The sequence below is a fragment of the Eurytemora carolleeae genome, unplaced genomic scaffold, assembly GCF_000591075.1.
Source record: "Eurytemora carolleeae unplaced genomic scaffold, Eaff_2.0 scaffold1318, whole genome shotgun sequence".
Lineage (NCBI taxonomy): Eukaryota > Metazoa > Arthropoda > Copepoda > Calanoida > Temoridae > Eurytemora > Eurytemora carolleeae.
This window is the reverse complement of record NW_019397206.1, coordinates 78906-93682: the sequence shown is the minus strand read 5'-3', so window position 1 is coordinate 93682 and position 14777 is coordinate 78906. Positions and strand designations below refer to the sequence as shown.

The window sequence follows — 14777 nt, the reverse complement described above, 5'->3', positions numbered from 1 at the left end:
TCTCGATATATGGAGATAGCTGAAGTATTGTAATGCCAGGTTACAAATATATATGACAGCGCATGAGGAGTTAGGCCCGCGGAATAGGACTAACCCGATCTGCAATGTCAACAGGTTACACACGTGATAGATATAAACAGGTTTAAGTACTTGTATAAATCTTATTAAGTGTAGATTTTAGATACCAGTTCAATGCACGTATTTGTGGTTCCCAGATACCACATTTGTTATTTCAGGAGTTTTTAATCTGATTTTTCCGTAGGTGGATCTGGGAAAGAATGGCGTACATGGTTCCCTGGGAGGGGAAAATTAAAAGTATTGAATCTCATTTTGGATCTGTGGTTTCCTCCTACTTTATATTCTTGAGATGGGTCATTTCTGTAAACCTTATCATGGCGCTGGTCATCTTTCTCTTTGTTATGCTGCCAGGTAAACCTATTCTTTTATCCAATACAAGTTGCCTCAATTAACATTGGAATATATATCATCTTTGATTTTTTTCGTTCTTGTTCTACACTCTTAGACTTGAAAATTCCAAAATGAAATTTTCCATATTTAACACCAAGTAAAACAGGGAGCAATCCTTTAAACCCTTCCTCCTACAAACCTCCTTATCTCTCTCCTACCTGCTCCACAACTCGATGTCAAAAGAACTATTCGGAGACGCCTCTAAGTGTAGAAACAATAAACAAGAAGAAGAAAAAATAAAATTGAAGAGAAAAGAAAATGGAAGGGAATCTCTGATGTCAAGCTTTACACTGTCAATTTTATGATGGCGAATCAAGACAACATAAGAGAAGGAGCATAGAGATGTCCCCCGCCCTCTATTTATTTTACTCAAAGTAAATATTCTTAAAAACGAGTTGCTGACTATGCTGAGTATTATACAGGGGGGATGATAATTCACTACCTGTGTGCTCAGTTAGCTGTACTGTACACTTACAACAATTTACTAATAATGATATACTATAGGCTGAGCCAGAATCTCTTTATAATAAACAAATATGCAGTACTCTCTCGGTATAGTTCCTGACCCAAGGTACTAATGCAACAAAAGTTATTTTAGAGGTGTATGCATTTTTTGTACTGCAGTGTACTGTCTTTGGATGGTAATGTAAACACAAGACAGATGTCGAAGCCTGGCATGGGATCCATCTTTCACAATAAAAAATCAATGATATATTCTGGTCAAAGGAACCTGTTACGTGAATTATCAAAATTATCAAAATTAAATGCTTTTAACCTCCTCGGATACTAAACAAACACTGATGCATCTATTCTTGCTTACAAATTCCTCCCAGAGAGAAATGGTTTCAATATGTACGCAGAGTATACGCGACCGCAATTAAATTTCCATGCATTAGTTCCTTGTCCTGACCTATACAATTAGTAAAGGATTAGCGTACATCAGCACTCTATACACTATAACCTTGTTTGTAATATAACACATGTGCAAACAATAGTGTTAAGAAAAGGAAAACAAACCAGCTCAGTTCAATTCAATACAAAGTTCAGAAAAAAGCATAATTCCTCTAAAAATAGTTTTTTCTTGAAGAGTGGAGACTACAAGGATATTTAATAAAAATTCTTTTCTTATTTTTTGAAATTCACCGAAATATGATTGAAAGATATACGAACAAGAAGAAAATGAAGAACAAGAAATATAGATATCTCAAAACATTTTCATCTGATATCATATAAATTTTAAAAATATTGTAAAACTTAATTAAAATAAATTATTACAGTTAAAAAAGAATTTCTTATTTTAACATTAAACATTTATTAAATTTTTGTTTGCCTAGATTCGATTTTTACAATAAAAAGGTCTAAATGTTTATTATCTCGTCAAACTTTAGAATATAGAAAACCACACTTTAAAAACAATTTTTTTAATCAACTTCATTCATTAAAATTTGTGCATCAAAGACCAATTCAGGTCATTTAATTCTTAGGTTTTTTGGGATACATTGTAGTCTAGACTTTATGACATTAAAGCATGGAAAACTATTACATATACATACCTTTTGAAGTGAAAACAGAAACAAACAAAAATCCTTCCGTAAAAAATTTAAAAAAATAATTCTTATGAGAAAATATGTTTTAGAGATACTCTCCGGAGATACAGAAGATGCAGGGGTGAGAAAAGAAATGCTCTCTATAGAACGCAGAACAGCCTCAAACTTTAAAATACTCTGGGATTTTGAAGGTAATTAATGACTCAAATATATTGGGAACTTTTTTATCTATAAAATTGTACGAAAATTCTGCCCATAGTTTACTTACTAGACTATTGGTAAATTCAAAGATTCGCTGATTTGTTTATTAAATGCTTCTACTGGATTACCACTATTTTACAAAAAAAAATCTTCCACAGGATTGTAAAAACCATGATCTTTTCAGGCTAAAAATAGGAATAATGATTTTGATCTTTGACTCTTATTCAAACCCTCATCCAGATACTTTGCTCAAATCCAAATGAATCCAAGGAAATAAACAGGCATTTGTTGTTAAAGCTCTAGTTCCTAAGCTGACAATGAGAGAAACTAAAATATACCTTTTGAACTTATTTATCTATGATAAAGTTAATTAATTTCCAAATCAAGCCAATTTTTGCTTGAGCATTTAATTTCTTGGATGTAGATACCTGTCAGAATTAGTTCTTAATGTGAATTAACCAACATTTGGTCAAGGTCGAAAAAAAGTTTTAGCTAAACAGTGAATTTAGGTGTGATGAGATATTCTCCACTGTTCTACGGGTTCTACAGTAATAAATCTGCTACTGCCGGAGGATACGAAACTCCATTAGGCAATCAATTAATCAATCAATTAGTCAATCAATAAACTAATCCATCAAACTATTAATCAATAAATCATTTAATTGATTAATGAAATAATCAATTCGTTAATTAATTAATAGTTTAATAAAATAATTGATTAATCAATTAATCAAATTATCATTTAATCAATTAATAATCAATTTATCAATCAATCAATTAGTTAATTAATCAATACATTAATCAATTTATCAATACAACAATTAATGACACATTTAATCAATCAACTAATCAATCAATCAATCGACAACTCAGAAAATTATTCAATTAACATCTATTTTTGATTAATTCTGGTTGTATCTAGCCTATTTTGTTGTGATGATGCTAGTGTACTTATTCAATTAACACCTATTTTTGATTAATTCTGGTTGTATCTAGCCTATTTTGTTGTGATGATGCTAGTGTACGTATTCAACTAACACCTATTTTTGATTAATTCTGGTTGTATCTAGCCTATTTTGTTGTGATGATGCTAGTGTACGTATTCAATTAACACCTATTTTTGATTAATTCTGGTTGTATCTAGCCTATTTTGTTGTGATGATGCTAGTGTACGTATTCAATTAACACCTATTTTTGATTAATTCTGGTTGTATCTAGCATATTTTGTTGTGATGATGCTAATGTACGTATTCAATTAACATCTATTTCTGATTAATTCTGATTGTATCTAGCCTATTTTGTTGTGATGATGCTAGTGTACGTATTCAATTAACATCTATTTCTGATTAATTCTGGTTGTATCTAGCCTATTTTGATGTGATGGTGCTAGTGTACGTATTCCATTAACATCTATTTTTGATTAATTCTGGTTGTATCTAGCCTATTTTGTTGTGATGATGCTAGTGTACGTATTCAATTAACATCTATTTTTGATTAATTCTGATCGTATCTAGCCTATTTTGTTGTGATGATGCTAGTGTACGTATTCAGCTTTATCATAATACTCAGGAAAATGGCAGAGAACTCGAGACAAAGCAAACTTACAGATAAGGTAATGGATTTATCGAAATGAAAATTTTATTTTTAAAAATTTGAAATATTTTGGTCAACATTTAATACGTTTTAGGATCATTTCTTTATTTTTATGAATAATGATCTTTATATTTTGACGTTAATATTAAGGTTTAGGTAAATAGATACATTTTTTATAATTAACCTAGACCTAGTAAACTACATATAAGTATGGAGAAGGGATGATATCTCTTTGTTTCGCGACCAAATCTGGCCGCTTTAAATATCCTAAAGTATTAACCTAGTCATAATCTGCTATGGGGTCTGATTGGAACCAGTACTCAGATCTCTTGGGAAAAAAACTCTTGAAAATATGCAATAAATCTAACATGGATAGAATCATATTTATTTCAAACAATACAAGCATAAAAGCTCATTTTTCATATAAAAGAATTCATAACTTCTTGTGCTGTAAGCAGATCACAACAAAAGTGTAACTAACGATAAATGCCGGACACAGTAAAAATCTAAGGTAAAGTTTACAAATCAAAACTGGTCGCTGCAGTTCAGACTTCCACCCCTGGACTTCAGGGATTTCACATCTTTAGCGTGAAGAACTCAGGGGCGAGGTAATTCAGAACGTGACGATTTCGTCGCGTAATACTCTTCTTCTCCCTATTCTATATATAGTATATATATATAAACCTAGACCTAGTAAACTGTAAGCATAAAGAAGAAATGATATCTCCTCTTCTCCCTATTCTATCAAAAGTATATATATACATATTAAACTATAAGTATGGTATCTCCCAAGGTTCTAATGCAAGGAAAGTTATTGTCTCTGGGCGGTAATGTAAACACAAGACAAATGTCGAAGCCTGACATGGGATCCATCTTTCACATAAAATGAAATATTTTGGTCATAGGAAGCTATTATGTGAATTATCAAAATTATCAAAACTTAATGCTTTTACCCTCCTCGGATATTAAACGAACACTGATGCATCTATTCTTGTTTACAAATTCCGCCCAGAGAGAACTGGTTTCAGTATGTACACAGAGTATACGCAACTGCAATAAACTTTCCTTGCATTTAACCTTGGTATCTCCTCTTTTCCAATTTCTATCAACAGCATAAACCACTCTTTCCTTGAAGAAGAACAAACAAGGCTTAGTAAACATAAATATTTTACACTAAATGTATATCCTGAATAAAATCTTATTAACACTCAAATATCACAAATTTATAAAATGCAAGAACAGAAAGTATTTAAAAAAATAACGTATTTAAAAAAATTAATGTTTTATGTAACAGATGACAGTTTTTTGTACAGATACATGAGTACAAATTTATGTACAAGGTGATGAGTGTACGTTTGTCTGGAAAGTATTTATGTTCATGTACAGGGTGCAGATGAATGTACGTTTACCTGGAAAGTATACATTTTTATGTACAGGGTGATGCATGTACGTTTACCTGGAGCGTGCAAATGTTTATGTACAGGGTGATGAATGTACGTTTACCTGGAAAGTAGTCATGCTTATGTACAGGGTGATGAATGTACGTTTACCTGGAAAGTGTAAATGTTTATATACAGGGTGATGAATGTACGTTTACCTGGAAAGTATTCATGTTTATGTACAGGGTGATGAAGTGTACGTTTACCTGGAAAGTGTAAATGTTTATATACAGGGTGATGAATGTACGTTTACCTGGAAAGTATTCATGTTTATGTACAGGGTGATGAAGGTATGTTTGCCTGGAAAGTATACATGTTTATGTACAGGGTGATGAGTGTAAGTTTACTTGGAAAGTATACAAGTTTATGTACAGGGTGATGAGTGTACGTTTACCTGGAAAGTATACATGTTTATGTACAGGGTGATGAGTGTGCGTTTACCTGGAAAGTATACATGTTTATGTACAGTGTGATGAGTGTACGTTTACTTGGAAAGTATACATGTTTATGTACAAGGTGATGAGTGTACGTTTACCTGGAAAGTATACATGTTTATGCACAGGGTGATGAGTGTACGTTTACTTGGAAAGTATACATGTTTATGTACAGGGTGATGAGTGTACGTTTACCTGGAAAGTATACATGTTTATGTACAGGGTGATGAGTGTACGTTTACCTGGAAAGTATACATGTTTATGTACAGGGTGATGAGTGTACGTTTACTTGGAAAGTATACATGTTTATGTACAAGGTGATGAGTGTACGTTTACCTGGAAAGTATACAATATACATGTTTATGTACAGGGTGATGAGTGTACGTTTACCTGGAAAGTATACAATATACATGTTTATGTACAGGGTGATGAGTGTACGTTTACCTGGAAAGTATACATGTTTATGTACAGGGTGATGAGTGTACGTTTACCTGGAAAGTATTTACCTCCTGGGACTATGGTATAGCTAACCCTGAAGCTGCACACAACAAGGTTGCTGCAATTGTTACAGGAATAAGGTAAATACAGGTTGTCCCACTGGACACTGGATAGTTTAGAAACAATTACAAAATATTTTTAATCTTTGATTGTTATATAATGAAATAGATTTGTATACAAGTAATAACTTCTGTTTTTACCAAATTTAGATTAAGAAAGTTTACAAGAACACAAACCCTTTTGTTTAATTGGACTCAACCACTATATTAACATCGCTTATAGAAGTAGCTTGGCATGGCAACTATATAAAAGATGTTCTTCCGTTTTATCCTCTATGGACATAAATATGTTTATTTTGTAACGGCTACCAAGGGCGGATACAAGGGGGGGGGGGGCGTTTTAAAAATGATTGGGTTTAAATGATTTTTTTTGTATTTGAGAAGTTTTTACTTTTCCCTTCTTTTTTTAAATTAATGATTCTAATAAACAATCGTACAGCAAAAAGTAACATGAAGACAAATTTAAATTAAATATAAAATCGGAGCAGGTTTAGGAGAAGCTATTTGTACTCATCTATGCATCTTATACCTCCAGTTTTTTTGTTTTGATGCATAATTCAAAACAGGCAAAACATCTATCTTAATAAACTAGAATGTGTGATACATAGAGAAAGGAAACGAAGAGGTAGGGCTTACCTCAGATGTACACGGTGCTATGAAAACGCGTCACCACGGAAATGCCTATAAAGTAGTTTTTTTTTTACTTTTTTCAGCGATTTCTGTGAGAAATACGGAAATTTTGAGGTGTTTCTTAAAATATTTGAGCCGTGTCCGCTTTTTAGCTGACAAATATTTTTCAGGCATTTCTCAATATTTTTCAGGGATTTCCCAATATTTTTTGAGGAATTTCCCAATATTTTTTAGGCGTTTCCGCAAAATTTTTGAGGGGTTTTCGTATTTTTAAAAAGTCTATTTAGTGACCCTAATCTGAAGTACTGATGAGAACATTCATAGATTGTCAAAATATACAGGGTGTCCCACGAAACATGACAGTTGGTAAATAGTTTAAAATGTCTTCTTCTATAATTTGTTAAGTTGTTTGATACCGAAGATGATGATAAGAAATACTAAATGGCAGTAATATTATAGTAAAATTGATTTCAAACAAATAGTTATTTGAGTAAAAGATTTGTTTAACGAAGTTAAACTGCAAAAAGTCTTTAAAAACTAATACAGTATCATGGAAGAAGACATTAAAAACTATTCACCAACTGTCATGTTTCGTGGGACACCCTGTAGTTACTGAAAAGTGGTCTCCATCGTCACCAACTTCATCCATTTAAGTAGCGTTTTTCAAGGTACACCTTCTAAACTCTTAAACTGTTTCGCAGTTTATTTGAATCCGAGTGTTTTTCTCCTATTTTATATTTTGTATTTGACAAATTAACATGGATGGGATGAAAGGTTAAGATGAAGGTTGGTAAGGAACAGAGGGTTGAACAGAACTTTTGATAGATATTTTCAATTTAGCTTTGACACATTTTATATTTCTGGAACACTCACTTCTCTTGTTTATTTTAATTTCATCCATACCAACCTTTAATATTCAATAATCTTACGATCCTTGATCCATGATCCTTGAACATTGATCCTTGATTCCTGATCCTTGATCCCTAATCCTTGATCCCTGATCCTTGATCCCTGGTCCTTGATCCCTGATCCTTGATCCCTGATCCTTGATCCCTGATCCCTGATCCTTGATTCCTGATCCTAGATTTTTGATCATTGATCATTGTAAAAACCACGGAGAGTTTAATATAGTTGACAGAGAAGAAACGGATCCAGCTGAAGAACTGGAAGGATATTGATCAATGAAAAATGTATTTTAGGGAGAGTAATAGAGCTAACAGAGAAGGAATGGAACCAGCTGAAGAACTGGAAGGATATTGATCAGTGATTAATGTATATCTAGGGAGAGTATTATAGAGCTAACAGAGAAGGAACGGATCCAGCTGAAGAACTAGAAGGATATTGATCAATGATTAATGTATATCTAGGGAGAGTATAATAGAGCTGACTGAGAAGGAACGGATCCAGCTGAAGAACTGGAAGGATATAGGGAAACGAGTTGCAGCAAATATACTAGTTCTACTCAGGTAAATGCTAAAAGAATTTTACATTGATAATTATTTTAAAACTCTTGCATCTTAAACCTCTGACAATATGCTAGCTCAGACGGTTTCGATCGTACAACATGAGACGTTGGGTACCTCATTTGTCTCCAATATAGACAACTTTCTCCGATTGAGCACGTTAAAATCCCATTTTTCATATTGTTCATTGGATATCGGGTTCATTCTATCATAGACAACTAACTCAATTATCGAGAGCACGAATAAAAGTGTGTGGAATAACGACGATGTAAAAGTTGTCACTAAATTAACATGTTTTTTGGGAGACCCTGTATATAGAATCAGAAAAGACTACCATCAGAAGATTTCAAAATATCTATACTACTTAAGCATTGAACATTGAAAAATATGAATTATTTAAGTCTGGTTGGGAGCGCATCATGTGTTCTTCTGGTAGTAGATCGGTCAACCCAGCCAGAAGCTGACTCATCTTGGTGGAGACAGAATGAAACTACTATAGGTAAACTCCATCTAGGGGAGATTAAACCAAACTACAATAGGTAAACTCCACCTAGTGGAGATTAAACCAAACTACTATAGGTAGACTCCATCTGGTGGAGATAAAACCAAACTACTATAGGTAAACTCCATCTAGTGGAAATCAAACCAAACTGCTATAGGTAAACTCCACCTAGTGGAGATTAAACCAAACTGATATAGATAAACTCCACCTAGTGGAGATTAAACCAAAGTACAATAGGTAAACTCCAAGTGGTGGAGATTAAACCAAAGTACAATAGGTAAACTCCATCTATAGTGGAGATTAAACCAAACTACAATAGGTAAACTCCATGTGGTGGAGATTAAACCAAAGTACAATAGGTAAACTCTATCTATAGTGGAGATTAAACCAAACTGATATAGGTAAACTCCACCTAGTGGAGATTAAACCAAATTACAATAGGTAAACTCCAAGTGGTGGAGATTAAACCAAAGTACAATAGGTAAACTCCATCTAAAGTGGAGATTAAACCAAACTGATATAGGTAAACTCCACAAACCAAAGTACAATAGGTAAACTCCATCTATAGTGGAGATTAAACCAAACTACAATAGGTAAACTCCATGTGGTGGAGATTAAACCAAAGTATAAAAAGTAGAAGAAGATTTAGTACTACAAACAGAAGAATGTGCCTTGATTGTAGTTTTTTACAGTAAAAAATGTCTAATTGTATTTGTATCTGGTAATTAAGAAAGTTCTTAAATTTTTTCAAAGCTTTGTTTTTCTTTTTCTGAGTTCAAAGAACTTAACTTTTTTTCTATTTGTATAAAGTTGTTAATTTTATATTTCTATCTCTGCACACTTGTGAATTAATATATATTCTGTGTTTTTTCTTCTTTTTGCTAAAAAATAGATTAGCATTGTCAAGTCATTTAACGTTCATAACAATTCACAATGATCTCATAGGAGATAATTCATTTAGTCACTGATCCGTTTTACCATCTGTAGTGTACTATCTGTATATGTACTGTACAACTTGCCCCAGCTTCCTATAAGACGATACGGTACTTCAAATAAACCGGGTGGTTTACAATGCATTGCAGATTTTAAGAAATTTAATACCTATTTATGACATTGTAATGTGTATTATTAAGTGCGAACAAGTTTTTGCCGAGATTTTTAATACGTTCGGTGTGAAAATAGTTTCATTTTGATCTTAAACAAACTAGAAAAATTAAAAGTCACAGCAAAAACTTTTTCCCACGCATGATACCCATTTCAATAACATATATAGTTTTATTCAGTTATACTCAAATTATTTAAAAGCAGGTCGATAAAGTTACTTAATCACCATGTTGTAGGGTGATTAAGTAACTTTATCACCCTACAATGAGACAAAATAGGAATGAAATTTGAAATTTTAATAGCAGGGTGAAAAAGTTACTTTTTCGCCCTGTTGTAGGGCGATAAAGTCACTTAATCACCCTACAACGGGAAATATTAGGTGTGATAAATTCCATTAAATTGAATAAAAAAAAATATTTTTAAAATTTCAGTCATGTCTCTGATTACCAGTTTATTTCAGTCATGTCTCAGATTACCAGTTTATTTCAGTCATGTCTCTGATTACCAGTTTATTTCAGTCATGTCTCTGATTGCCAGTTTATTTCAGTCATGTCTCTGATTACCAGTTTATTTCAGTCATGTCTCTGATTACCAGTTTATTTCAGGTCATGTCTCTGATGACCAGTTTATTTCAGTCATGTCTCTGATTACCAGTTTATTTCAGTCATGTCTCTGATTACCAGTTTATTTCAGTCATGTCTCTGATTACCAGTTTATTTCAGTCATGTCTCTGATTACTAGTTTATTTTAGTCATGTCTCTGATTACCAGTTTATTTCAGTCATGTCTCTGATTACCAGTTTATTTCAGTCATGTCTCTGATTACTAGTTTATTTCAGTCATGTGTCTGATTACTAGTTTATTTTAGTCATGTCTCTGATTACCAGTTTATTTCAGCCATGTCTCTGATTACTAGTTTATTTCAGTCATGTCTCTGATTACCAGTTTAGTTCCAAAGCTGTTTGATCTCTTCAGTATATTAGGCAGGGCAGCGGTCACGAAATAATTTGAAAAAAATTCATAATTCTTATATCTTTTGCTAGAATACAATCAATAAGCTAATAAAGGAAAGAAATAACAAACAAAAAATTAAAAGAAAGGAGAAAGGCGAAAACCCCAAATCTGCAAACAATTGGTTAAGAAACTAATAATCCAATAATAATAAACCCAATTTTCTAATCCCAAATTTTTCAGGAAATAAATAAAAATTCACCAAAAAGAAGCATTTTTCCATTGATAAGGTTTTTTCTCTTTTTCTTTCGGATCCTATCCCCGATCCTACACCCTGGATCCTATCCCCGATCCTACCCCCTGGATCCTATCCCTGATCCTACCCCCTGGATCCTATCCCCGATCCCACCCCTGGACAATTCGCAAATATACGCTTTTTATAATGTAAGGATTGGAAAATTAGGTATTAAGGCAAGTGTTTAGTTTCTTTTCATATTCTTTGCGACGTTTGTAATTTTATGCATTTCTGAAGGGTCCAAAGGTTCAAAAATTATAAATGGTATGAAGAAGATAAGGAATAAGAATGATAACTCCGGATGAAAAGGGTTCAGAGCTTAATATGAACCTTATTTAAAAATGTTAACACACTCCTCATGAAACTAAGTGAGTGAAATAGGTCACATATGCCTATGATAGGCCGGGTACTTTAAAAAGTCTGGCCACGCCAAATTGAAAGTGAAACCAAGCTGGCACAGAATAGGTCGGGTCGGTACTTGCTGTGCATCACTAAAGCCGGTACAAGGGGTCGATCCGGTTCGAATTAAAATTGAACTTAGTCCACCGTGACTCCCTGGTTTACCAGAGAACTATCATCCTCGGAAAGCCATGAGATGGATGCTGGCCAGGATCATGGCGCTCAACCTTCTCTCCCTCTACGCCCTCATCTTCGCCTTGTTCGGCAAAACGAACGATATGATCCGTCAGCTCAACAGCTTTGAGATGATGAATGATTCATCTTTAGGTAACCTATAAAGTTGTAATCTTTGTTATTTCGTCTTTTTGCTTGTCTGTCCGATCATAACTCATAAACCCCTAGACCGATTTGCCTCAACTTTTGATTGGGGAACTCGGAAGGGCCACGGGAACGTTTTACGACCAAGTTGAGGTTAACGTTGTAAGTAACTATAGAGTAACCAGGGCAACGCTGAGCTTCCAAGCTAGTAAATAAATAATGTTCAAATCTAAGAATTTTATATATAAAAGTGTTTAATGGCAAAATATGAGTCTTGGAAAATTATCCATGGAAATCTGTGTTTGTCTGTCTGTTTGTTTTTAAATTATAACTCTTTAACCAATTGATCGATTTCTATAAAATGTTGGGTACTTGGTAGAGCCATGGGAATGTTTTTAGCTTGCTTAAAAAGATCGAAGCTTAGTGGGTTGACTTGTATAAGACAAGTTTGAAGGCCAGGCTGGTGTCCCAAGCTAGTTCTTTATAATGTAGAATCTTAGTTATAATAATTCTTTATTTAAACAATCACATTTCGGGTCCGTCCTAGTATACGATTTTTGGACCCCCNTTATTATTTTAGGGTTAGACAATTTCCGGGCCGAGCGCTGCGGCCAGGAAGCGCCTTCAATTTCAACAATTTTCAACAAAATTAGTATATGTTTAAGTTTAGGTTTGGTTAAGACACTTTCTGAGCCGAGCGCTGGGGCGGACAGGCTAGGGGACCAAGTGCTGCGGCTAGGACAGGCTAGGGGGCCGGGCGCTGAGGCCAAATGGTCAATTATAACCATGTCTTACATATATAAGATCCGGGGGGGGGGTCAAAAGATTTCCTAGCATAATGTCTAATTCATACTTTCAGTTTATGAAACAGATATTTTAAATTTTGTTTTAGTAAATGGAAAACAGGTTGTATTAGCTCCTGCTGATGATAGAGATTGCTTCTTCATCCCGATACCTTGCTCCTTACTCCAGGGTTTCTTGGAACCTGAAGATACAATCTCTCTACAATATAGGATAAGGTAAAGAGTATCCTGTAATTCCTGCTCCTTTCTCCAGGGTTTAATGGAACCTGAAGATACAATCTCTCTCCAATATAGGATAAGGTATAGAGTATCCTGTAATTCCTGCTCCTTACTCCAGGGTTTAATGGAACCTGAAGATACAATCTCTCTCCAATATAGAATAAGGTAAAAACTTTCTTTTAAATCCTGCTCTTTACTCCCATGGTGTCCTGAAATCAAAAGATACCATATATATCCAGTAAAGAATAAGGAATAGATTTAGTCCTATATCATGCTCTTTTTTCCAAGGTATTCTATAAATTAATATTGATACCATCTCTCTACAGGATAGAATAAGGTATAGAGTATACTGAATATCATGCTCTTTTCTCCAAGGTGTCCTATAAACCAATATTGATACCATTGTGGCGCCCCTGGATTCCTGGAAGCAGTACACAGCATATTCCATACTTCACATGTTATTGTTTAGATTATGATATACTGCATCTAGTATAAATACTGTTTTTTATAAATATATATTCAGTCAGTTTATTTGGTTTTATTCATTTGGTCTTATTCCTTTTGTCGCTACATTGTGGGTGACCCTGACGTGATTCTTTTGTCGGAATTAAATCCTCTCGTTGAAGTGCCCAAAATTGGTTTCTACCAAGTCCCTGCTCTTTTCATACTCAAACACCAAAGTAAGGTTCCGACGATAGAGTGTTCTTTTTCAGCGTAGTAGCGATGTCGACCAATAATGAGGTATCTTCACCCCCTGATGGTCAGTTATCCCTCACCACGGTATCCATCAAGCTTCCCACCTTCTGGACGGACTCCCCCGAGGTGTGGTTCCTCCAGGCTGAGGCCCAGTTTGCGATCAAGCGAGTGATGACTTCTCTAACCAAGTTTCACCACTGTGTTGCAGCCCTTCCCCAGGACGTTGCCACTCGCCTCTTAGATCTGATCCGTAATCCAACTTCAGATCCCTATGCAACCCTGAGAACCCGCCTTATCCAGATGTACACTCTCAGTAATTTCCAGAGGTATCAGGCTCTCCAGAGTATCCCGGTTCTGACTGATCAAAGACCCTCAGAACTCATGGATAAAATGTTAGTACTCCTCCCTGAAGATGAGAAACCTGGTTTCTTTTTCTTAGGCCTGTACGTTTATGGATCGTCTCCCTGCAGATATTCGTTCCCATCTACTGATGGAATCGATTGCTGACCCTAGATGGATGGCTACCAGAGCAGAAAAACTATGGACCGTTGGTGGAAGAGTTAATGCCGTCCATGCAGTTTTGTCTCAAGACTACAGACCGATGGAGGATGTATCACTGGTATCTCGAAGCTCCAGAACCAGGTCCTCTTCTAGTCGCCCTAGATCCAGCAGTCCAGGGCAACTACATCCTCATCTACCTCCTCAGAGTGCTGGTATCATCGCAAGTGGGGAAACCAGGCTAACCAGTGCAGGTCGCCATGTTCTTTTTCGGGAAACTAGTTAACGGCGGGGGATGTTGTAAACATGGTTCCCGCCGAAACCCACTCCTCACCCCTTTTATTCCTCAAGAACAAGCTCAGCTCCGCCACGTTCCTCGTTGATACTGGTGCTTCTGTGTCAGTGTTCCCTCACCTTCCCCGATCATCTTCAGCTCCAGGTTCTGGTGTTCAGTTGAGAACCGCCGATGGATCCCCCATGGACACTTATGGTTCCTTCTGTTTAGCTCTACAGTTCGGTTCCAGACGTTTTGAGTGGAATATTTTGCTAGCCAACGTGTCCACGCAGATTGTGGGATCAGATTTTCTACGCCGCAATCACCTCCTGGTTGACGTCGCAGGTTCTCGTCTCCTTGACTCCTCAACCCTGGAACCAATACCCG

General features: G+C 35.1%; 1 protein-coding gene across 1 annotated transcript in view; it reads left to right on the top strand.

Annotated features, from left to right (window-relative positions):
* Positions 1 to 265: 265 nt before the first annotated feature.
* LOC111712724 (transmembrane channel-like protein 3) overlaps positions 266 to 14777 on the top strand; it is a 38598-nt gene continuing 24086 nt past the window's right edge. The window contains exons 1-10 of the mRNA XM_023487423.1: positions 266 to 429; positions 2105 to 2206; positions 2726 to 2806; positions 3731 to 3828; positions 6154 to 6260; positions 8237 to 8335; positions 8734 to 8831; positions 10864 to 10920; positions 11751 to 11909; positions 12793 to 12919. Coding sequence (XP_023343191.1) covers positions 279 to 429; positions 2105 to 2206; positions 2726 to 2806; positions 3731 to 3828; positions 6154 to 6260; positions 8237 to 8335; positions 8734 to 8831; positions 10864 to 10920; positions 11751 to 11909; positions 12793 to 12919 — 1079 coding nt within the window. The 5' untranslated portion in view covers positions 266 to 278. The remainder of the gene's footprint in view (positions 430 to 2104; positions 2207 to 2725; positions 2807 to 3730; positions 3829 to 6153; positions 6261 to 8236; positions 8336 to 8733; positions 8832 to 10863; positions 10921 to 11750; positions 11910 to 12792; positions 12920 to 14777) is intronic.